Genomic DNA, 25,085 nt, shown 5'->3' with positions numbered 1-25,085 from the left:
ATGGAAGCTGTATGATATTTCACATTGAAGGAAACCCCAGCAGCTGGCTCAAACCAGACACACACTGCGCTGCTGCTTCTCCAAACTCTGTGTCGTCTTCTCTCAGGTCTTCCTGTTTATTGGCTAACAGGAGACAGGATTGTGTACAGCACGTCGAGCTCAAGGGGGGGGTCGTTCTCAGGAGAGCGGTCGCTTCAGATGAAGTAAACACACTGTCTCTGTAACAGTCACGTGTTGGAGGTGAACTGTGGAGACACTTGGGATTGCCTTTACACTGTCACACTTACAACACCAAGTCGTCGTGCGGTGCGCTGTGATCGTGAAACCCCCTGAAGAACAAATCAGCTGTTGATTAAATTTTCCATATGCCCTTAAACACATGTATGACAGAGAGGCGTACGCTGATGTAAATTATTCATCAGTTGCCTTTGCTGCTGCCAACATGTCCTCTGGGAGCGTGTTATTTCAAGTGCTGAGAGGGTTTTTCTATTTATGAAATGTTGTAGAAGTAATATAATCCTTAAGGACGAGTGATAACACGCAAGACAGCCATTAAGAATATGATATGATATAATATGATGGATGACAACACTTTACAGGATAATGGGGTTGATCAAAGCTAGCAAAGGCCTGATTGTCGACCTAATGTCTGATTTTCCTGTTGCGTGGGATGTGTTAAGAGATTTTTTTAGTGATGTGTCGTTTGTGAACATTTCGTTCAAAACAAACCATCTGGGTGAACGAACTGAACTGAATCATGTACTGAAAAGATTTGTTCATTTTTCAATTCTGTCGCTCTCTACCCTCAGTCGCCAAAGCCTGCCCCCTCCCCCTTTCCTACCAGTGAAATGTACGGACTGAACCAGAGTCTGTTGGGATTCTTGTGTGGTGCCACCCCTACATCTTGCCCCAATGTCTCCAAATCCCGGGAAATAGTGAATATTTTATTAAACATTAGGTGTCACGAAATGTCTGTGCTTTTTATAGCAGCTTCAGTTTGCGAACGGCTCATTGTTTTAACATCCACTAACGACTATCTCAAATGATCATGTTTCTGTCAGAACACTGTATGTGACTGAGGCTGAGGACTCCAAATCTGACATGTTCAGTTCCCGTTCAGTTCGGTAAACAAACTGAACTACACTGACGAATCACTCACTGACTGACTGACTGAGAAAGGAGCTCCCGTTCATTTCGTTCACTCATTGAAAAAACTGAATAAACTGAGGGTTGCGCAGTCTCACACTTTCACTTTCAGTCACCGACTGAATGTACTGAACGTGAGCTCCATCTCCGAGTCTCTCAGTCGGACAGTCAGTGAGTGATCTCTGTTCTTAACGTACTTAACAGAGTGGTCAGGGAAAGAAAACGTGTGCAGCAGCTTTCAGTTTGCAAATTGTAGCTTTCTCCCACTAAATCCTCAGAACGATCACAAGCAGAACTGAACGTTTGGCTGAGTTTTTGCTTGTTAAGTACTGCAGATAAGTACTGAACGCTTCAGTGACCGAATCTTTTGAATGGACCATTCTACCGGACCATTTCTTATTGTCCAGTCTGATCTGCTCTGAAGGAAAGCTCGTAAATCATGAACATGATTATTATTTGCGACTAGAAATCCTGTAGCGTGTGGGACGCTCCGAGATGAGTCCAGCACGCAGAGTGTAATGTCACGTTTACAGGAACAAAAGCCAATCAAGACCCGAGTTGAATCAGGTGACTGATGAAAGAGGGAGTAAGAAAAGAATGAAGCCGTGCTCTCCAAACTTTCCGTGATACTTGTGATAATTTTACTCTCTTCCAACTCATACTGACTTTTTCTAGTATCATTTTTCTTTGTGGTGTGTTTTTTGGAAACAAGAGGCCTAAAACAGCCATCATTGCATCTTCTTGTCGTCCATCATGTTTGTTTACACCAAAGTCACATTTTTACAATTTTTGGGGTGCTGTGCCGGTTTGAATTGTGATTCCTTGATATGCCAAATTTTTGCGATTTTTAGTTTGCTTTTTTAACCCCATACCATGTGAAAAAGTTGAATGATGATGATATCTACAGACTGTATCTGGAGCTATGTTTTCCCCAAAATGCACATCACACACGAGTCAGTTTTTAGGATTTATTCACCTCACACGTCAGTCAAAGAAAAACATTTCACCCTCAGCTTGAGAAAAGCAGTTATCTTTTTTCAAATCAAGCTTGTAATTAAAGACTAAAATGAAAAAAGAAAATATATATATATTTAAAATCTGCAAGGGTTTGAAGAATCTTGTCATGTGTGCCAGCTTTAAGCCACTACATGAACTTTTTCCAACACACCGTCTTTCCTGATCTCAGATTGATTCCAAATTCCTGTCGTGCCGTCTCTTTGAGCATATGGTTTCTAACGATCACGCTGCCCTTGCTATCCTCTCCTCCTCCAGTAATCATGATGAATAATGTCACCACTGAACAGGAACCTAATTTGTGGGTAGCTAATGGCTAACTGGGGCTTTATCTGATTGTAAATTGGTGTGAAGGCCTGGCACGTGTGGCTCCAATCATGATCCAATTTTGGCTGTAAACGCACGGCGGTGTATCAGAATGAAATGACTGCATCATGAAGCTAAATAATGTAACTCAGTGATGCTCTGCTACATACTCTGCTCAAATGCTGAAGGTTCAAGAGCTTAACCCTGTAACTCTTAAATACCAAACGCTTCCTTTGCTCTTTAATGTTTCATTTTTGATGTGTGTGAGTCTTCAGCGTCGCTCTTTGAAGGCAGATGAATTTGTGAAAGCAGCCTCATATGAAAGAAGTTCAGCGTGGGTTTAATACCAGTTGACACTGAGCGGGTCACACTTGGGTCTCGATGTAAAAGCGTTAAAACTCTCGTCTGCTCCGGGTGTGAAATGAGTCACTGTCACTTGAGGCTGACGGCCCTCCAGCTGAGCGGGGTTTATCATCCCTGCAGCCAGGAGGTGTGGCCTCACTTGTACACGCTGGTAATGCATAAAATCAACAGTTTGAGTCGTTTAAATCTAGCAGCTCCTGAGGTTTGAAACTGATTTGCTGAAAACACGGAGTCCGGCGACTTCTCCCCGCGCTGCCCAGCTGTCCGGCTTGCTGTCTGTGACCTCTATGAATATGTGTGTGTGATTGTATGGCTGTTTGTTGCCATGGTTATGTGCAATCCAGCCTATGCTTCTCTCCCTGGAGCCTTGTGTTTCCACGGCCTCCGAAAAAAAAATAGAAGAAGAAGAAGAAGAAACACCTTCTCTGTGATACCCCACCAGGCGATCGGACAACTGCTGCTTCTCTGCAGTTGCCATGGAGAGGGTCGGCTTTTTTAATGAGCAGCAGATTTCAAGATGCCACAGAAGAAGAAATCCCAGTGACAGGAAGGAGGAATGATAAAAGGAGGAGATTAGGAATCGCCTGAAATGGATCAAACAACTTAATAGAGGGCTGCCCTGGTTTCACTTTGAGTTTGGGGATGTGGGAGGGAAAGGTGGAGAAGTCTTGGTAATCTGGATAATTTATTAATAGGTCAGCTGGTTTTTCTCATTCTTCACAGTAGGGGTGGGTCATATGACCCAAAATTTATATCACGGTATTTTTCCTCCAAATTGCGATAACATAATTATATCACGATTTTCCAACATGTAAAAAAGTGAAGTATTTTCAAAACATGATTCTGACTCTGTTCTGTGTTATTAGTGTACCTAGCAGGTGGAAAATGTTTAATACTGTAATAGAAAAAGGAGTGAAGAACACTTACAGAAAAAAAACAAAAACTTTTTGCATGTTATTTAAAAAAGGTGAGCAATTTACTCATAACATTTTGGAAGCCAACAAATTTGTTAAAATTAACATTACTAGTTTTTCGTTCCGTGTGTTTTCCTAAATGTATGTTCTGTATGTTTTCTGAGGCCTGTAAGGTTGTTTAATGAAGCACTTAAGATTTCAGAGCTTTTATTCCTCTAAACACTGCTGCTGTAAAACAGACGGCTGTGGCATGAGACATAACATTTTACTGACGTGTTTTTTTCCACCGTTATCGTGTTTTTCAGGAAACAAACTAGAGGTGTCCAATCCGATATCACCAAAAAACAAGTATCGGTATTGTATCGGAATGCATCTAAAATCTCCGATTTAAGCAGTTTATGTTACCCATTGGTTAATAATAAATGGGTCAGTTTTTCCTCATACCTACTGCTTCTGACTACTGTGCTTTGTTTAAATAATATCACTTAATCAAGTCTTTTCTAACATGACAGACATACAAAATAAGTAATAAAAGTATGCATGTTTAATGCTGATATCGCATCGGATTAAAATAGGTATCGGCCAATACTCAATGCTGCAGTATCAGTATCATATCGGAAGTGAAAATGTAATATTGGGACATCCCTACAACAAACAGACTTGAACAGAGATACTGACAAATCAGTGATTTTGACTGAAGAACAGAGGGTGAGAGTTTGGACTCAGAGCCTGAACCACGACACAAAAAAAACAAAAACTTTTGAAGCAGTTTCTCGGTCTACAGCTTTATCAATCCAAGGTAGGATTCCTAAATCATTCAATACTGTTTTAAGATATTTATCATCGTCACCCACAAGGAGTAGAAACAATAACCTGTCCCGACAGAACAACATGTGGCGCTGGACAGCGCTCGGGCTTCATCCTCAGAACAGGAGTCTATCAAAGACATTTTGTAGCTCCATGTTTATTGGTCAAAAAAAGTGAAAACAAACTTAAGCAAACTAGCACAATGCTTGTTGTAGCCTACCGATCCCATCAGCAGAAACACCTGCTGACATGACAGCAGCCACTCCGTCAAAGCTCAGCAAAACTCAAATTTTAATTGGCACATACTCTATTGATAACGAAAATAATTGAGAAATTTATTGGTTTTAATGCTACGAGGGTATGAAGCTCGTTAGACCGTAAAAATCTGTAATTTAGCCGCACTATTGTGGTTCAAAGCGTATGAAAAATGTAGCGGCTCATAGTCCACAAAGTACGATTTCAGTTTGATTCAAATTGTTTATGATGATACTACTTTTGTTAAAAATGGTTTCATCACATTTTAGGTTTTGAGGTTTGACCATAGATTCTTACTTATAGCGATGTACAGTCTGTGTTGAAAACAGGGTAACCGTCATTATGCACACCAGCTGTTTCGCTTTCTGCACGCGGTAAATGTTTACTTAACGTCACTGACTCTGTGCTACTGGCCTTAAAGGTGTATTTTCAGAATGGCTGTGGCAGAAAAGTGTCTTCTTACGTTAGAAGAAACAAATCTCCCGCATAGATTAACCACTACTTGGACTAAATTAAGTGTAACAATGCTTTACCGCGGTAATAACCGTAAAGCAAAATTCATTTCGTGGCAACTTATGATACCTGTATACCGCCCACCCCTACTTCACAGAAATGATGACAAACAGATCTGTAACATCCTCTGGTTTTTTCACACATGCTTGTGTAAGTGACACTCAGGTGCCATGGGAATCGCAAAAAACCTCAAACATCATGATTCATAAAAATGTTTCAACTCAGTCCCTGCTTGTTCTGCATTATTAACCTGCCTGATAAGAGAAGTTGGCTCTTCTTGCTCCAGTAATTTTTCCCGGATGTGACAACACGCCACTTTGCTGGAAAGTCCACATGAGGGTTGTTAAAAGTCAGCCGAGCGCTCGAATGCTGCTCGCAGTTTTACGCTCGTCTTTGTCAGACTAATTGCATCAGGCGGCTGTTGACGTGCTCTTAATTGCATGTTTGACATCATATGAGAGTCAGAGAGGACCCTTTGGTGCTGCTGGAACGAGTGTGATGAAGAGTGGGGCGGGATAAGAGGAGGAAGAGGAGTGTGCAGGGTGAGGGAGGCTAATGCGGTGTGTGTGGGAACAAGTCTTCTGCAGGATTGTGTATGTGTATGTGTGTGTGTGTGTGCACTTTTCTAGGCCTGCACCTTTTGTGAATTGTATCGATGGAGTTTGTTTCCCTGACAACAAACTGCCTTAATACGTACACACACACACTCACACACACTCACACACACATGTATGGAATAGAATCAGCACCCATTAAGAGATGATGCCGTCAGCTTAACCTGCTCATTTTCTTTTGCCATGCTCCCATGCACCTCTCTTTCCCTCACACACACACACACGCACGCACACACACACACACACACACACACATGCATCATAAATGTGAACGCTTACACAGACATTAGCTTGTCATGTAATAAAAGCAGTGTCGTGTAAATATCACATTTAAATGCATGTTGCAGGGGACACACTCGCTCACAGTGGCACAGAGGAGACGTGGCACCTCCTGATATAGAATTACACACACACACACACACACACACTGCTCTCACAGAAACCTCATCGCAAACCTTTAAGTCATGCAGATGCAGCCTAACACTTCCTGTCCTCTGAATGTAAACACAGCACACTGGAATAACTGCTACAGATGCATTTCTCCATCCGCCCTTGCGTGCACACGCACTAATCGCCATCTTGGTGTTGTGAAATATGTTTTCCATCAATTAAAGTCAGACACGCTGAGCTGCGATTTGAATATTTATGAGTTTGTTTCCAGGGTGATTGTTACGTAACTCGGAAGCTGTTTATTTTGGTCTCTGTTGGCCCCACATTCAGCATCATGCTATCATTATGAAAAGGATGCACACAGTGTAATGGTGTGATGTGAGGAGGGAGAAGTTCAACCACTCGCTCCTGTTTGTCTTGTACTTCCTTGTCTTTGTCTTATCATCTTTGTGTTGCTATCTCTGTTTTTAGAGTATTTGTACAGCTATAAGATAATAAATGAATAATAAGTGATGAGATAATAAAAAGACGGATGTGGACGTGCAGAGGCAGCTTACAGTCATTATCAGGACCAATCCCGGATATAAGGACTCTGTTTTCCATCCACCAATCAAACCGAAGCAGAGTTTCCATCTCACAGCGAAGCAAACACGTAAACATTCTCGGTATTGTTTTCACATTTTGTAAAAAATGTCGCCGTGGAGCTCGGCGGGGACTTGCAGCTGAGTCCACACGGATCCCAGCGGGTGGTGAGTTCTTCCCACAGTTCCTGCGTTTATCACACAGAAGGTCATTAATAAACACAGTCACATGCTGCACTCAGCTCACACACACACAGCAGACACACACACAGAGCTATTTTCATGATTTCTCAGACTGACTGTTCTTAACAATTTAAAACGAGGCAGCATCGTCAAGGTCTGTCTCACACACACTCTGATTGATCATGGATATTTCATGGTACAGGTAACTGTGGAGCTGAAGCAGTGACATGTTTGAGGGACAGATTAACACTGATTAGTGTCAGAGTTTCTTGCCTGTTTGCTTCTTTTTTTTAATTTATAAATTTATTTTTTTTTCAGGAAGGAGCATACAAAGTCATTTCAGGACGGTTACATACAAAAACATCAAAAGATATCCTCATATTTATTACACTCCTTTTCATTTTACAACAGACAAATTGAGAAAACCTTAACAATGGATGTCATACATCCTCATTTTTCATGAAAAATGACTCCTAACAAATTTTAGTCGGCACAATACTTAATATTCTGGTACTTAAAGCCACGTAATAGAGATACTCAAAGCAATTCAGGCCTCCTCACATGCACATATCTAAGACGTGCCGTTGGCAGGATTACCCAGGTAAGATGGCGATTTTCCTCCAGTGTTGGTGCGTTGGGCTGCTTGAAACAGCTTCCTCCCTCCTATCAATATTTTCTTCATTAAATAATAGTCTGCTAATGATTGGGTCAGACCAGTATGACAAAGGTTTGGACAACCTCAAAATAAACCACCTTGATGTCTCTTGTGGGCGGGGCTAATAAAGAACCTCATCTGTTCTTCCATCTGGACTCACCCAGATCTCCCTCCGTTACCCGTCTGCATTTAGCATGCAGGGTGTGTGAGATTAGAGAGTCTTGGAAATTTTTGTATAATCTAGATATTAGTCTACTTCCACCCCCAGATTTATTGAGGGATTATCAGTCTACGCCATCATAAAGATGCTCACACATCTTGACTGCAGAAGCAGCGTTTAGCTCCATTCATTCAGACGATTTAGCGTTAGATTTTTTTTTTGAACACTAAATTCAACCTGTTATCAGCATCAAAATGTACGGTTGTTCTGTATTCAGTTTTAAGAAACGATACTATACAACAGAGGCAACGTCTATCAGGTTTTGACGGTCACGGAGCAACCGGTGTTTTGGAGCTAATAGCGACCTTGCTAACTGGTGACTCTCAGCCAACAGTATCAGTGATTAATGGCAGAGAGTCACCAGTTAACAGGGTCACACTTTACACTGAAACACCAGCGACGTCCGCGGGTAAATAATTAACTCCGGACGTAGTTTTCTGGTTCTTTTATTATGAACCAGGTCTCAGACTCAGCAGTCTGTGTGCTTTTTTTTGGTCAGGAAGGGTTTCCGATTTATTGACACACATTAACGTCCTGGACTGTCACAGTCTGGTAAGTGTCCATGGATAATGCAGTCATGAGCATCAAGTGACAGTTGTGTGTTTAAAATGCTCTCTACGTCTGTCCACTTGCTGATCTCTTCTGTCCACTCACTGCTGTTTCACAAACCTGGGAGCCGTTTATCATCCCTATGAGTGATGATATTTAGTTTAAAAGTGTGTTTTTTGGTGGTTAACTCCTCCACGTCAGTTGACAAACCATTATACTCCGCAGTGCTGCTGCACCCAAGTTGTGTGTGCATCCGGCGTTGATGATAAACAAACAATCCCGCTATAAGTTGAAGCAAAGACCCTCAGGGTATCACTTCCTAACGCCTCTGTCATAACTGTATTAAGTCGATGTCTTAGTTGTAGATATCTGGAAAAATCTTGTTTCTCTAAACCACATTCTCGTTTGCTTCTTATCACTTCAGTGTGATTTGTAATGAAGTTTGTGTCCGAGCATTGAATAGGACGTCACAGGAAGAAGAAGGACACATTAAGACTAAATGTATCATTCAGATCACATTTTCTGTTCTAAACAAATCAATCTTATGTTTAAATTCACATCCTTCCTCCCGCTCTGCGTCAATCTCCTCCTCATCCTCAGAACAAGAGCAGAATCTTTAGCAGCGGCTCGAGCTTAACTCACGTTGTGTGTAATGTTCCTGGGTTGTTTCTGCCCTCACAGCCTCCAGACCAGTTTCAGGGCTGAATTCTGAAGGGTTTTTTTTTCTCCCCTTCAAGAAGATCAGCACCGTGTCCTCTTCCTCCTGTCACCTTTGCTTCGGCGTCCCGCTGTGTTTGTTTTCCATTACTGACCCACATCCTCATGGGGTAGAGTTGTGTCAACACCTGGGGGCTCGCACCGCCATGTGAAACCAAAGATGATGTTTCTCATTCTGGCACTGCATCCTCCCTCCTCTTTGTGTTCCTGCACACCTGTCCTATTTCCTGGAGCTGATGTAACCGCAGAGACGAGGGGGGAAGTGAGGGGTTTCGGTTTCCCATGGGAGACTGATGTTTTTTTTGTCCCCTGTCTCATATTGATCTCAATCAGAAGCAGGGAAGTTAAAGTCTCATTTCCTGCAGCTGTGTGTTGCAGAGGCTTCTAATCATGCTTTCTGGGTCTGTTGTTATACCAATCAAGAGGTTTTTTAATCTCTTGAGGTAGAAATAGAAAAGACAAATGCATTTCTTACATTTATGAAACAAAAAGCTAAAAATGTTGTCTATTTTTGTTGAAAAATACAAGATGAATCAGTTTCCACATCTCCTTCCCAAAGGATTGTGCTTTACTTTTTGAGTTAATCTGTGTAATACCTGAAAAAAAAGGTTAAAACAATTCTCATTTCTCACACCTGTGCTTTTTTCTTCAATCATATTACTCCCAAACTACTTGTTGAGTACTAAACCCTGCAGCACACTCACTTTGACAAAGCCGATCCAAACACTGGTAGAAAGACACTCACCTCGTTCCTTTCTCCCGTCTCCTGCAGGGAGGAGGAAGAGAGCCTGCGGGACAAGATCCGGGCAGACCATGAGCGGGCGCTGCAGGAGGCCAAGGAGAAGCTGAGGAAGTCCCGCCAGGAGCTGCAGGCTGAGATTCAGACGGAGAAAAACAAAGTGGTGGAGGATCTGAAAAAGAAGGACGTGGGGCCAAAACCGCTTCCTCCGGTTCCAATGCCCAAAGTGGTCGGCGTCAGCGACGGGGAACCACCTGAGCCTGACGTCAAAGAGAAACGGGACAAGATCAGAGAGGTGAGACCGCCTTAGCAGTCTAGTTTGGTTTGATAGAATTCAGGAAGGCATTTGCAACCAAGGATGTCTGGATACAGATTTTTGACTCATGATTTCTTTCACGATATGTTTTGCCGATACCAATCTGATACTGATACCTTTCTCTGATAAATCCCGTACTCCGTCTGGTGATTCTGTTGTAAATGACGAATCATATTTGTTTTATTAGAGTGAGCCCTGTTGGTACCTCCTTGAGGAACACTCACCTAAGAATAAAATAGAATAGAAAATACTTTATTTATCCCCTAGGGGAAATTCAGGAGAAGTCACAGCAGCAATCAAGAAAACAAAAGTAAGAAAGTGTATAGAAAGTGCAAAAAGGTCCATAAGAAAATAGATGCTGACAGCTTGTCCATCATTGTCCAGTCAGCCAGCCTCCACCTCCACAGGGTCCAGGACTGAGCTTCTTCAGCAGTCTGTTCAGTCTCTGTCTCCTGGATCCTGTCTGCTCACAGGAGGTGAAGCTCTTCCAACATGGCGTATTCCCTCTGTTGCTGGGTTAGCATGGCTAGCTTGTCCATCTTATAGATAGATCTTATGTTCCCAATAACGATGGATGGAATGACAGGTCCGTGTCGTCACTTTCTAGCTCACACCTGAGAACCAGCACGTCATCCTCACCTCCTTCTCCTCACCTTGTGGGGAAACATCCAGCCTTGCACCAGTTAGCATTGACATGCTACAGGCTGCTAACAGCTGATTTCACATGTAAACAATGCAGCCATGAGGACAAAACCAGTTTGGTGTCCATGACCAACAAATGAGCCATACAAAGTAATGATCCTCTCGAAATGCAAAAATGACAAAAAAAAGATGAAAAAAATCACACGAAACGGACAAGGAAGAGAGAGCTGCTGTAACAGGCAACCACAACAGGGCTGCGCCTAGCAACAGAACAAATACAATATAAATGTTGAAAGACTTTGTTTTACTATCACTGCTTTCCAGAGAGAAGTAGTCCCACACAGACGTGTTTGCAATGTGGTTTGATTTACAGCAGCCGTAAAGTGTGATGAAGCTGAAAACGTGAAAACTGGATCGGCCTCCATCGCATAACATAATCCGTGGCTATCCGATCCTCCAAAAATAGCCATATTGGGCGCCAATACCTTTCAGTATATCGGATCAGGACATCCCTATTTGCAACCATGAGCCCTATGACACACGGGGATGGTAAAGGAGTATTTTGCGCAAGTTTGTAAATGTAAAATTTTGCACAACCTCATTTTGAAAATCCGTCCCTGTAATTCCTCCATGATCTCCTATTTATCTGCTATTAATCATAAGAACTTTGGACCCTTTCACACTGTAATTCCCTCTTTTAGCTAATATTCAGATCCTATTTACAAGTCTTCTCATGTGGCAAGAGGTCCACTGTGCGAAACTAATACCAACCTACTTGAATACCATCAGCTGACTGTTGCAGTAATCCAGTGAAAACCCCAAAAACTCTGCATTAATAGAGCTGACCTATGTGAGGCCAGTTTGTGATCTGTGTGTCTGAATACCTTACGTCTGCCTCAGCGCCACGTTTTATTGAATGCAACAGCGAGCCAGACGGACAGAGCCTGTCCAGAATGCAGATGGTGCTATCTGCTCCTGCTCCCCATAGACGCTACGCCAACCCCAGCCTATCCCTCCTTTCTGCTCCTTTCATCTCTTTCCTCTTTCCCCCCCTGCAAGTTCTCCTGCATAATTACCTCATATCGTCTCTCTTGAAGCAGCACTCGGAGTCGGAACACTTGCGGCGCACGGGAGCAGGCCCATTCACTCCGAAACCCGCCTTTGTCTCTAAATGCCCCTTTTGTTCCCTTCATAATTGCCATTCAGAGAGAATGCCATACACTCCCAAATGAGCAAGAAAGTAGCAGCTGTACGGGCCACGGTGCAGCACACAACAGCACTCCTCCCTTTTTTCGTGATTGCCTCGCGATCCCGAGGAGAAATCATAATCGCACACTGCTGCACAATGGGTAAGACTGCAGGTTTCTTTGTCTCTGTAAGGCTGGGCTGCAGGTTGTCTTTGGAGGATGTAAAGTCCATTGAGGAGTATCAGCATCCATCTCCCTTTGTCATTGGATATGTTTCATTTAGACGGGAACCACGAGTTCAAGCAGGGGAGTATGGAGACACTCTGTAACAGCATTACTTTCCTCAGTGCTGATTCATAAAGTTTAAATGATGAACTCATCCATCTTAATGAGGAGGCAGCTCGTTGGAAAAAGTCTGCTAGAGACCTCAAAGTTCCTGTTGAGCTGCTCACGACATTTTCTCTCAGCAGAAACTTCTTAATATCACATTTTAAGAAAATCTCACAAAAGAGATGATGACAAGCTCATCCACCTTTGACTCTCTGAGCGTTAGATGAATAGGAACATGGTTTGTTTACATGAGCACAGTGTTGCACACCAGGAATCACCGCATCCTGAATAATAAGTGCAGGAATAATCTTGTTTATGCAGCTTGATGTGGTGATAACAGCACCTTTGTGTCTGTGTTTTAGTCGATCGTATTTGGGGTTATGAGGATGCATTTTCTGTCCCTCTTCAGTCCAGCTGAGGTTGTAGAAATCAGAAAAATCTGTTTCATCCAGCCGAGGCACAGCCAGGCCTTTTGTTCCTCCAGGAATAGAAGAGAACATCTTTTTTACGCCTGTAAAATACATATTTTATCGACTGCACATAACATAAAAAACGCTTCCTCTTCCATTAGCTCGGGACTCTGTGCTCTTTTGCTTTTCCACTAATTACACCACGGTGACATTAGTGTCCATTAAACCTTTGTCTGCAGATGAAGAGAGCTTTAGAGCAATAAAAGAAAAGGGATGAAATGAACGACTATTAACTGTTCCAATACTCACCTGTCACACCATGAGCTGTTGTTGTCTCAGAGCTGTTAGAAAAAGGGGCTGATGCAGTTAATGGGCCGTGACACGAAGGCATAGCTCACTTTCAGACCTTTTTCATCAGGGATTGGTTTGATTCGGTGTACACCATTCTTGTTTTTAACACCTTAGATTACTATATACCCTAACAATCCACCATTAACAGATTATTTTTAATCAATTCTGTCATGTATAGTCATGAAAAAACCTGAAAGAATGAGGCTGTTTCCCTTTAAAACATCATTAAAGCTGAGTGAAACATTGCTAGTTTCAACATGCCAACTCCTCAGTAAGGAAAGTTGCTATTGGCTGTCCCAGAAGTCACTAAGAGCCACTAAATGACGCTGCCTAATTTGCATAATAAGCCATTAGCATGTTATTGTCATGGAAAGCATGTAAAAACATCATAAATATGTTTAGAACTACCAAGTAACTTTCTTCTGTCCATTCTTGTTTTTTCAATGTCTAAATGAAAAGAAAAGTCGCAAGAATTATCATCTTTTAAAAAACTCACCAGAGAGGTCTGAAAAGTCATTAAATGTAGCGACAAAGTCTCTAAGTTGGCAACACTCAGTCGTGGTTTTATCCTCCACTTTCTTACCCCCGTCATTAGAGCTCACACTGAATCTAAAGAGCTCCCAGACAGCAGAACACCACAATGCCACAGGTACATCCTCTAACTGCTCGTCATGTAAACATCACACATGCTTCCTCACAAAGTGTCCTGCTGTACTCCTTTGCCTCGTGTTGTGAATGCGTATGATCAGAGCTACAAAGCTTTCCCCAAACTTATTAGACCAAAAAAAGTGAAAACAAGTTTATTGCAAACTAGTAGAAACACCTGTTGACATGACAGTGGCCACTCCGTCGGACGGAATCAAGAGCATGCTGGCTATTTATGACTTTTTATTTTATTGATAACAAAAATAATCTAAAAATGTATTGGTTTTGATGCTACAAGAATATGAAGCTCGGTAGATCGTAAAAATCTGTAATTTAGCCACACCACTGTTTAAGCTGCAGGGTTCAATGAGTGTGAAAAATGTAGCGGTTTATAGCCTGCAAACTACAGTATTCAGTTTGCTTCAAAATGTTTTTGATGACACTACTTTTGTTCAAAAATTGGTTATATCACATTTGAGGTTTTTAAGGTTTGCGACACTTACCCATAGCAATGTGCAGGCTGTGTCCAAAAGGTTAGCCAGTTAATGTTTACTTCATCTAGTAAACTATGTCACTGACCTGCTGCTACTGGCCTTAAAGGTGTATTTTCAGAATGACTGGGGCAGAAAAGTGTCTTCTAACGTCGAGGGGAAATAAAACTCCCAAATAGCTTAACCACTACTATGACTAAAATCATTTCGCGTATTGTACTGGTAACGGCAATGAAACTGGTATAGAGCAGCGGTCTTCAACCTGCGGCTCTGGAGCCTCATGCGGCCCTTAGACTCCTTTGCAGTGGCTCCTTGTAGCTTTAAAAAATATATTTGAAATAAAGGTTTTTTTTTAATTTTTCTTACAGAGGGTATTAATGATAACTACACAGACACTAAGTAATTTTAAATTTTTGCAATTTTTTGATTTTTTTTTTGGAAATTCTTTAATCTCATTATTTTTACATTTTTGCAAATTAGGAAAAAAACATTTTTTTATGATTGAGCAAATTTTTGAATTTTTTTATATAAATCCCCCTGTTTTGCAATTTTTAGAGAGTTTTTCAATATTTGGAAGTTAAGCAAAATTTTGAAATTGCATTATTTCGTTTTTTTTCTTCACAAAATTATGACCTTTCAGCAAATGTTTTGAAATATCAAAATTTTGCACATTTTTCAATTCCTTTTTTTATTTTGCAAATTTTTTTTTTTTTTTTTTTTTTTTTTTTACATTTTCAACTTTTTGAAACTTCATAACTTAAATTTGCAAATTTATTAAAAATAAAAATAAAACTAAGAAATCACAAAACACACACAAAAACTTCTCGTTTAGATAATTATTCACCAGATTATACACTTTTTTATTTATTTATTGTGAAGATAAAGTCGATTTTGTGGCTCCTGAATGACTGTAATCCAGGTGAGTTGAGGCAAAACTGCTCTTTGGAAAGTAAAGGTTGCAGACCCCTGGTATAGATGGACTGTTGGCCATTAATCACTGAATAACTGATACTGTCGGCTGAGAGTCACCAGTTAGCATGGTCGTTATTAGCTACAGAACACTGTTTTTTCTGTGACGGTTAAACTTGATAGACGTTGCCTCTGTTGTATAGTATCGTTTCTAAAAACTGACCACAGATCTGTACATTTTTATGCTGATAACAGGTTGAATTTAGAGTTTAAAAAACGCTAACTCGTCTAAATGAATGGAGCTTGACACTGGGCAAAACTCTCTTCTGAGGTCAAGATGTGTGCACATCTTTGTGATGATGTAGACTGATAATCCCTCTATACAGCCCACCCCTTACACGCAAAACACAAAACAGGACACAAATGAACTGCAACTCCACTCAGACCCTTAAAAAGAAAAGAGGAACCCCTGATATCAAAGTCTTGTAGCCTACTTTGCGTGTCAGGAGCCAGTTCATGGCTCAAAGGCTGTAAGATATGACCGCCAGCTCTGCTTCCTGAACACTCAGCTGTGATTCTTAAGTGATAAGAAAACTACTTAGTCTCTTTGGCCAGCGTTGAGTCAGCGCTTGTGTTGGTGATTCCCTGCAGAGCCATGGACTGTGGCTGTAAAGCGTGGATAAATCGATGGCTACAGCAGACCTGTTTAAGTGCGATCTAAATGGTGCTGCGATCCAGATGTATGGGCCCATGAGGAGACATCATCAAGGAGGAATTTCTGCAGAGATGCATGAGCGCCTCAGCTCCGTATATCGTCTTTAACCCTCTCCTGTATCCTCCTTCATCCTCTGTCTTCCTAACGCCTTCAAAGCCTTGACGGCATTAGCAGATGGCCTTGTATGTGGATTGCATTCAAGGCTTATATCATGTGAGAGTGAGTGTGTGTGTGTGAGAGAATGTGTGTTTGTAGCACAGTAGCTCCAGGGCTAGGCCACAGCTCAGCCTTCATCAGTCATTGCTCTCTGTGTCTTCCTGATTCCTTCCACTCACTCTGCTCGTCTCCTCTCACTTTTTGTTTCCTCTTCATCGTCTTTCTCACCATCTCTTCCTCCTCCTCCTGTCGTCCTTTCATTCTCAGCTCAGTATCATTTGGCAGACTCCTCGAAGGAATCTCCCTCATAAAGCCGCTCTTATATAAGACTCATAAAATCATCTGTTTGGGATTGTTGTATTGATTTGTGCTGAACAATGAGCACTTTCTGTCTGCAGACAACACGGTATATCATTTGAGTCGAGGGAAAAAAAAAAGAGAAGCTACCTGGGGAGTGTGAGGGAGGAGGAAACACACGGCAGCTCCTCGTCTTTGAGCTGTTGTTGTGTTTATTATATTTCACTCTGGACATCGATTGCGACGCGGCTACAGATGAACTTTTTCCAGCAATCATGTTCTGTCGTGTAATAACTGATGTCGGTGTGTGAGCCAGCTTTCAGCAGCATGAGGAATAAGGAGCTGACATTTGACAGCCGGCCTCCTCTGCACCAGGCTGTATGTTTACGTATACATTATGTATGATTCTATAAGTCGACAGGGCTCCCGTCTGCTGAATATATCCGAGAAAACTAGCATTAACCTTTACCAAAGTGGGCTGGAAATGGGATCCATGCAGTGACAGTTTCCATTCTGGGAGAATTCTTGGACATGAAGTACAGAGCTGCTCGACTTATGAGTGTCTCAACCAAGGGGCAACACATGGTTTAGAAAAATGAAGCCTATGCAGAAGTACAACAAGGTACAATTCATCGAATTTCTGTTTGAGGCTGGCTACAGAAAGACTGGCAACCAGGTACACACAAAGCCAGAAAAACAGACTTTTACGGCATTAAAAAACTATTTACAGCCAGATTCAAGAAATGGTTTTGGTCTGAAATGCTAATTTCACAATCTGCACACTGCGCATGGTTTAATTTTTTTCAAACTTTCTTGCGATTCTATTTTATTACGATTCTTGGGATACCGATTTGAAATTGTGATTCTTTGATATGTACAATTTTTGTGATTTTTAGTTTGCTTTTTAAACACTAGACCAAAGGGAAAAAGTTAAATGATGATGATGTCTACAGACTATATCAGGAGCCATATTTCCCCATAAAATGCACATCACGTGAGTCAGAGAGAAAGATTTCACCCTCTACTGGAGAAAAGTGGTAAGTTTTTTCCAATCTAGTTTATAAACAAAGACTGAAACGAAGAATTTAGATTTGAGAAAAAAAAAAGATTTTGATGTTGTCAAACAAAAAATCCAGATATATTGTATTTCGATTTTTTCTCCCACCCTTAATTAGAAGATATTAGGATCGTGAGTTTGTCCAATCAGAGCCGCAGCTCAGCTAAACGTGACTGATAGCGCCCTACATCTGCTACTAAAGCCTGGTTTACCCAACGTTTCATCTGAAAACCCTAAAATGCAGTAAAAAATAAAAATCTGATGGACTGAAAACGCTGTAGTAAGTATGCCAGGCCTGTAGATGGTGCTATAACTGTCTTGTCCAGATGTGACTTTTGGTAGGCCTCCACTGAAGATCTTAAGGTGTTTCGGTGAATACTAAGAGCAAAAGTGGAGGAACAGATGCTCATTTTGATGAAAGAAAGTCAGCAAATTCGGCAGATTGAGCAGCACAAGCACAACATGATAGACCACAACAATCCTAACAACGGTATTGTTGTCCTGTTGTATGCTCTTGCCTGAAGTAAAGTGTGACGTCAGTGTTTCAACAGAAAACACTGGCTTACTTAACACGGCAATTAACTGAAAAATACCACCCTGGAGGCTGTTTTTAAAGTATACATTTTAGGTCGGCTGAAACGCTGTTTCCTTGTAAACCTGAGGCCCAAACGCAACAATACTTTTGCATTTCACCATAAAACAGTTGTTATGTTGTGTTATCTTTTGCAAATTGCACAGTTCTTTGACATTCGTTCAGTGCACTATTTTAATTTCTAATTTTATTTTAACTTATGTGTATATTTTATTCTTCTCTGTCCAAAGTTCTTTATTGTTATAATAATAATAATAATAATAGTAATAATAATAACAATAATAATAATTATTATTACTATCTTTACTTTTTCTTACTACTTAAGCTCTAGTTTTTTCTATTTTTGTTATAATGGGTGTGTATTTACAATAATTATACAGAAAGAGTGGAGTTAACTGGAGTCAAATTTCTTGTATTCCTAAATTACTTGCTAATTGAAGGCGATTCTGGTTCTGATTCTGATTCCTGTGTAGACGGCCCCCAAGGAGGCTCATTTCAATTCATTTCAATGGGGAAAAAACTATTTGACATACCAGTAATTTCACTGACCAGCCCTGTCACAGAGCAGTTTAAACTCAAAAGTCAATGCACCACAGTGTTACCAGTTTTTCTACATAATTTTTTATTTTTATTTTTAATAAAAGTAAATTATGATTAAACTCGTTGACCTTTTTCTGACTCCATCCACTCTCCTCTCCTGTCAACAAAGGAATGAAAATCCCCCTAAATAGTCTTAGCACTGAGCTAATAATGAAACAGTTGAGCCCAAAAGTTAAGAAAGTGTTGTCATTTCCTCTGTGAAATAAGTTCTTTCACTGAGTTTTGTCCTCACCCTTTCCAGGCACGTACTCTGCAGCCTGATCAAATAATAATCTGTATGTTTGACGCACCCTCACTGCCTTGAATCAAACTTTGTTCTCTTATTCAATAGAAACAGTGAAGGTATAGAGCCATCAAAGCCTGGCACACTTTCCCCCTCGCTCCTCACTGTTTTCCTCTCCTGTATTTTCTTGTTTTGAGGATATATCGTCGCTCAGTATTGATCTTTATGTCTCTTTTTAAAATTAAAGCAAACCTACCTCAGCTGCTGTTTTCTCCTCCAGCGTCCTCTTTTTGGAGCAGAAGATTCATTTAATCTGTTTGCCTTACCTTTTCAAATCCCCTCTCCCTCTGTTTCTTCTCTATCCAATCCGTACATACATTTAATTTACTTTTTGAAAAAAGTCCTGCGCAGTTTGAAACTCATACTCCCTTCCCTTGTCTTGTTGTTGCTCCCACTCGTCAGAAATCTGCCTCCATGGAGCTCCAATAATCAGGGAGTAATCACATAAACTTTGGTATTTATTCAGCAGTTCTGTTTTATTGCTGCTCTTTGTAAACACTGCATCTCAATGTGAACAGAAAGCTCCTACCTCCTACCTCCTACCCCCCTCTGTTAGTTTTCATCTGCTGAAATGATGAGGAGATAATGAGTAATGGATAATGACGTGTGAGGGAGTCGCGATGCAGACAGCAGCGAGCAACACACAATTAGAGTTAATAAAACATTTCAAATGGCAAAGCTGTTTTTTTTTTAATCTGCAGTGATCGGAGTCGCTGATCGGATGATGTCATCATTAACCACTTAACGGTGATGTTATTGAAAATCTGTTGCTCCCATCACTGGTTGTTTCACTAGAGACTAAATTCTCGTATTGTTGAGGTGTTGTGCGGTGATTAGCTCTATGCTGTTGTTCAGAAACAATTATTTAAAGGCAAAATGAGGTAAGGGGAGGTAAACAGAGGTTGTGAATAAAAAAAGCTCTTTTCCTAAAAGACACTTAGTGGTACCTGTGATGTGCAGAAAACCAACACACACTGTTTAACCTGCCTACAGCTGTACCCAATTAATACTTCAGATGACTCATCTTCCACCTTTTTAAGTCGGCTTACTGAGAAAATGTATTTTTGATCCTAACTAAGGTAACAGATATGTCAGATGATGGGGATTAGATGAATCATGTGTACCTTTTTTAGGTACAGTGCCTTGTTTTCTTTCTTTTTAACCAGGATGTCAGACTTTATGAAACCAACAGAGCAAACAGCACATCAATAACACACTGTTACACTTCACACAACTTCTCTTTATGTACGTAGAATACGGTGGCTGGTAGGTGTCAGATGATTTGCAAACACCACAACACAACAGAAGCTAAAAGAGGTCGACTTTGGCATTTTTCCAACTGACCGCTATCCCAATTTACACACTTAAGTTATTTAAGTCTTGAAAACATTGTGTTCTTTTTTTAACTTAAGTTGTGATAAATGTAGCTATAATCCCAAAGTCATGGCATGGCTGACTGGCTAAACACAAGGTGACAAATTACCTGTAAATACGATAAAAATAGAAGGACCAGGAAGGATATCAAAAAGTGAGACCTCTGCAAAGTTACATTTATCACAGCTGAAGTTTAAAAAGAGAACAATGTTTTTTTTTTAACCTTCACAACTTCTCTCTAGTATCTGTTGGGATAACTTTTGTTGTGACTGTACTTCTGTTGTGTTGTGGCTTTCATACTTTCAAGCAACCATCCCAAAGACCTACTCAGAACAACATATGAACAGAAAATAACAGTAAAAATAAAATACTTAAGTACCAAAACAAAATGAAGGGTGGTAATTAAATAAGATAAAAACCCATCAATAACAATAATGAAATAATATCAGATAAACATCAGTACAACATGATAATATAAAAAACAATACAAAAAAAAGAAAAAGAAAATGGAATAAAGCTAAATAAAATGATATTCAAAAATCATCTAACCATTAGCGATGATAACAGACCGTTTTTATGGTGAAAAAAATTGATTAGGGGTATGTACAAGCCAGGTTAATGCCCCAAAGGAAATTATTAATACGGACAAATTTAGCAGAGGTGGACCACACCATTACAGGCGTTAATGACAGGATTACCACACCTGTTCGAAGAATGGTGGATGCTACCATCTGCCGGGCTTGATCGGACTTTATTGGATAGAGGTTTTCCAAGACGTTCCCCTGACATAAAATATTATCTGCACCGGCTTAGCTTACATGGTGTAATTAGTTAACTGGCCACTTATTTGCAGCTGTGCATGCCGCTAACACTACAACTAAATGGACCGTTCCATAATGGTACATTCTGACCATAGATTGTATAAAACATGGACGTAGTCTCCTCAACGCCACTTGTCTGTTTTTGAAACGGAAAATGAAGCAGATCGGCTATAGCGGCCATATTGGTAGTAGCAAGGGCTTCTCGAAAAGCTTTAGGGCGCCTGTCGGTCACATGACCCTGAGCTGTGCCTTTGATTGTGTGAGCTCACGATCTTAATATCCTCTGAACGGCCGAGTTGGAAAAAAAAATTCACCCCCCTACAGTGTGCGCCGATGGTGAAATTAGCGACTCAGACAGGAGGCATTTTTTGAATCAGGCTGTAAATAGGATAATTTCTGCTTTTGAAACAGCTTTTTTTTTGGCTTGGTGTGTTTGTGACTTCTGGTACTTCCGGAGCCAGCCTCAAGTGGACACTCAAGGAACAGCAAATTTTAGCACTTCAGCATTGTCGCATATTCTTAGACCGGAGGTTACCGCTTGATTCTGACTCAATAACACTCAAATTTAAAAGCCAGATTAAAAATGGTAGATCAACCTGTGTTGTTATAAATCTGTCAAGCTTTTTTCAATCCTTCATTTCAAAACTATTTATTTTTAAGAAAGAGACTATTTTTCCTTTTATAAACATTCCTGGTTTATTAAATGATATAAAAATGTGTATGCTACTCAGCACTTTAATGCTCCATGCTATCATCTGCCTCTCATTGGATGAGTTTCCTCATCCCACTGCAGGGACACTCACACACAAACTGAGCCAATTTATAGAGAAATATAATTCATGAAGCTAGCTTTAGCAGTACTGAAAAGGAAATCCAATTCACAAGCATGTTTTGATCCGTGGATGCTGATCCAAATAGTGCAGCTTTATTGTGAGAGTTGTGTCATCCCTTAAGCAGAGTCATTTGTATGATAGATCCATGCATTACGCAGGAGAAACCGTATCTTCAGCCATTATCTTTGAACTCCTGGCTGTGGAACTGTGTTAAATCTATCTCGACTCTCACTGTCTCGGTTTCATGGGTAATTTATTGCCTCCCCCTGCCTAAGTGCAATGAATGTATTTACTGCAAGGAGTGATTCAGATGTCACATCCTCACCACCCTCGTGCATCTTCTGAGAGGCCTTCAGTTAAGCCTGATAGGAGGCCGCCATGGGGCGAGTTGGAAGGAGATGAGAAAATAGAGGGGGGCAGGCAGACAGACGGGTGCTTTAAATCAGTCAAAGTGACTCTGGAGGTCAGTCAGAGCAGCACATAACTCCAGCTCAGCTCTGCAGCAGCTCCCCAAACCTCCCAGAGCTTGTCACTGTTTGACTCTTCTGTGGGAGCTAAGCTGATTTTTAAATTTCTCCCAAACAATGGCAAAAAGAAATGGCCTTGCTCTCAGCTCTGGCTGGAAGGGGATTTATGAATATTTAACTGGCCTGTGGTTGTCCGTGTCCCTGCTTTGCAATTATACGTGTGTGTTTGTGTGTGTGTACTGTGCCACTTTAGGGATGTGGGTGCATGAATCACGACTGTTGGTCCTCTGGGTAGACATAGCTGGGGGCACATGTGCTTCTTTTCAAGAGCAAGCAGGCGTTTGGCTGCTGTGCTGAAGGTCACAGCTCCTAATAGACTCCACAGTCAAGTCAAGAGAGAAAACAACCTGCCTCTCCTTAGAAAGGCAGCAGGTTTGAAAGTCTTTTAATTTCAGTATGATGAAATTCGGTGATGACTCGAGTCAGGGGAAGTAGAAGTGAACGCTTTTGAAATGTGACTTCTTTTTAATGTCGTGGCCTTGCAGTAGATAAAGTAGAGAAATGCCAAAGTGCTCAAGAAATATGTCGTCCATCTCTTTCTGTACTCCTCACATACCAGTTGAGAGTAGCTTCTCAGCAATTTCTTACAGTAGCCACGTTTACATGAGGAGTTTTTCGTCTTTCCGAATGGAATCTCTCTGAATGACTTTTCCGTAAAAACAATAGTATACATGGAAAGGAATATTCCAATCTCTGGTCTACATGCGCCGCTATAACCAAACAGAATAGTCAATGGGGCATGCGCAGAAAATCGTAAACATCGCGTGATTTATCAAAGAGTTTTTCTTTCACTTGCTGGAATAACTCCGTATTGTGAGTTTTTCGTCTGTCTTGTCTTGAAATTATGTTGAGTTCTTCAAAGTTTGGATCAAAAGCAAACTTTCTGCAGCAGTCCAGTGCTGACTGCTCAGCGCCATTTTTAAAGTTGTCTCTAGTTACGTCATATCTGAGCATGCGCTGAAAGAACGCACCCCGACAATTTTCCGTTTGAGTGGATACATGATACCTCAATCGGTTTGGGAAAAGGAATATTCCACCCCATGTGAAACCGATTAAATGTCCGTTCGGATCGGCACTTTTCTTTCGGAATAAGGTGTATACAAAGGTTATACTCTTTCCGTTTGAGCAGATAAACCGAATGCAAGTGGAATATTCGGGTCCATGTATAGGTGGCTAATGTTGTTCGACATGAGCCCCAGTTTCCACCAAGTGGTTCATTCAGTTCGTCTCACTTTGTTGCGTTTCCTTTGACTTAAACCAAGACAGGTCCTAAATAACCGACCCATACTGTCCCGCTTTCTGGTACCCTTCTGTTGGGGTGACAGATTAGGGATGGGTACCTTTCACATGTCAATAATACAATACCGATGCCCGAATTTCAGTACTTTTGTGTTTGTTTATGTGGTAATAAACATTAATTTGTTTAATAATTAAATCCCAAAGTTTTCAATTCAACATTTATTCTCCAGTTGTTAAAATTGGAATGCTGTGTTCATGTCCAGCGTGGAAAATCGCCTACTCTTACACTCCCTCACAGTCACAAGGATGCGCATGGTACTGTTTGATTTTACATGAATCGGTACTAAAGAAGGTGGAGCTAGAAACACTGCAGTGGCCGTCCGTGGAAAGAATCGTCACTTCCTTTGCGACAGTGGCTGCTGTATTTCTCCTGGCAGCCCACAGCCTTCTCTGAAACAAAGCTTGATTTTTCTTTCTCACAAAGAGCTACATGCCAATCACAAAAGAAGACAAATTGCTGAATGTCTTCCATCGTTGCTCTTTGTTTACTGCGTTTTTCTTCTTCATTGAATTTATTAGCGGGGTACTAGGGCTGGGACGATATGCTAGTCTCGTGATTCGATTCTATTACTATTTTTGCGATTTTTAGCTTACTTTTTAACACCAGACCATGTGAAAAAGTTAAATGATGATGATAATGTTTACAGACTATATCAGGAGCATAGACTGTATATCACATGGACGCAGCCTCCCTGACATCACCCGTCTGTTCCTGATACTTGAAATGAGGCCAGTCCGCAGACACAGCCACATTTGATATGACGCTGGCTGTGAGTTTCCTTTCGAACACAGGGCGCCTGTCAGTCACGTGACCTGAGCTGTGTCTCTGATTGGACAATCAAACGATCCTAATCACTTCTGAACTGCTGAGTTAGAAAAAAACTCACCCACCGCACAGTGTGTGCCAATAGTGAAATCAGCGTTTTAGACCCAAGTTTTTTTTTGAATCGGACTGTAAATATATTTTTAATGCTGCAAAAGCCTGTTTTTATGGCTGGATGTCTTCGTGACTTCGGGTCTTTTTGCAGCTAGCGTCGAGCTGATTATCAATGAACAGCAACTTTAAGCACTTCCGCATAGGCTTCATTTTTGCAACGATTTTTTGACAAAGAATGCCTACCAAGAAAGGCACGGTTGGCATAAAACAGGATCATGTTTTACCGATCCAACCCGTACCAAACTGTTCTGATCCGTACTGGACCGCTTGGTGGAAACGGGGCTCAGTTCTTCTGAAAGCTTGAATATACACCGGGTTACAAACTGGGGATATGCTTCTAGCACAAA

At 41.0% G+C, this 25,085-nt stretch overlaps 1 protein-coding gene across 3 annotated transcripts in view; it reads left to right on the top strand.

Moving 5' to 3' along the window:
- man1a2 (mannosidase, alpha, class 1A, member 2) overlaps positions 1–25,085 on the top strand; it is a 151,969-nt gene that overhangs the window by 27,210 nt on the left and 99,674 nt on the right. For all 3 annotated transcript variants that reach the window (XM_074694550.1, XM_074694549.1, XM_074694551.1), the window contains exon 3: positions 10,000–10,261. In XM_074694550.1, coding sequence (XP_074550651.1) covers positions 10,000–10,261 — 262 coding nt within the window. The remainder of the gene's footprint in view (positions 1–9,999; positions 10,262–25,085) is intronic.

This window comes from Halichoeres trimaculatus, unplaced genomic scaffold, assembly GCF_033239565.1.
Source record: "Halichoeres trimaculatus isolate MK-OKI-2021-1 unplaced genomic scaffold, fHalTri1.1 fHalTri1_scaffold_19, whole genome shotgun sequence".
Lineage (NCBI taxonomy): Eukaryota > Metazoa > Chordata > Actinopteri > Labriformes > Labridae > Halichoeres > Halichoeres trimaculatus.
Note: the sequence above shows the minus strand (reverse complement) of the source record. Positions and strands in the feature narration are given on the sequence as shown.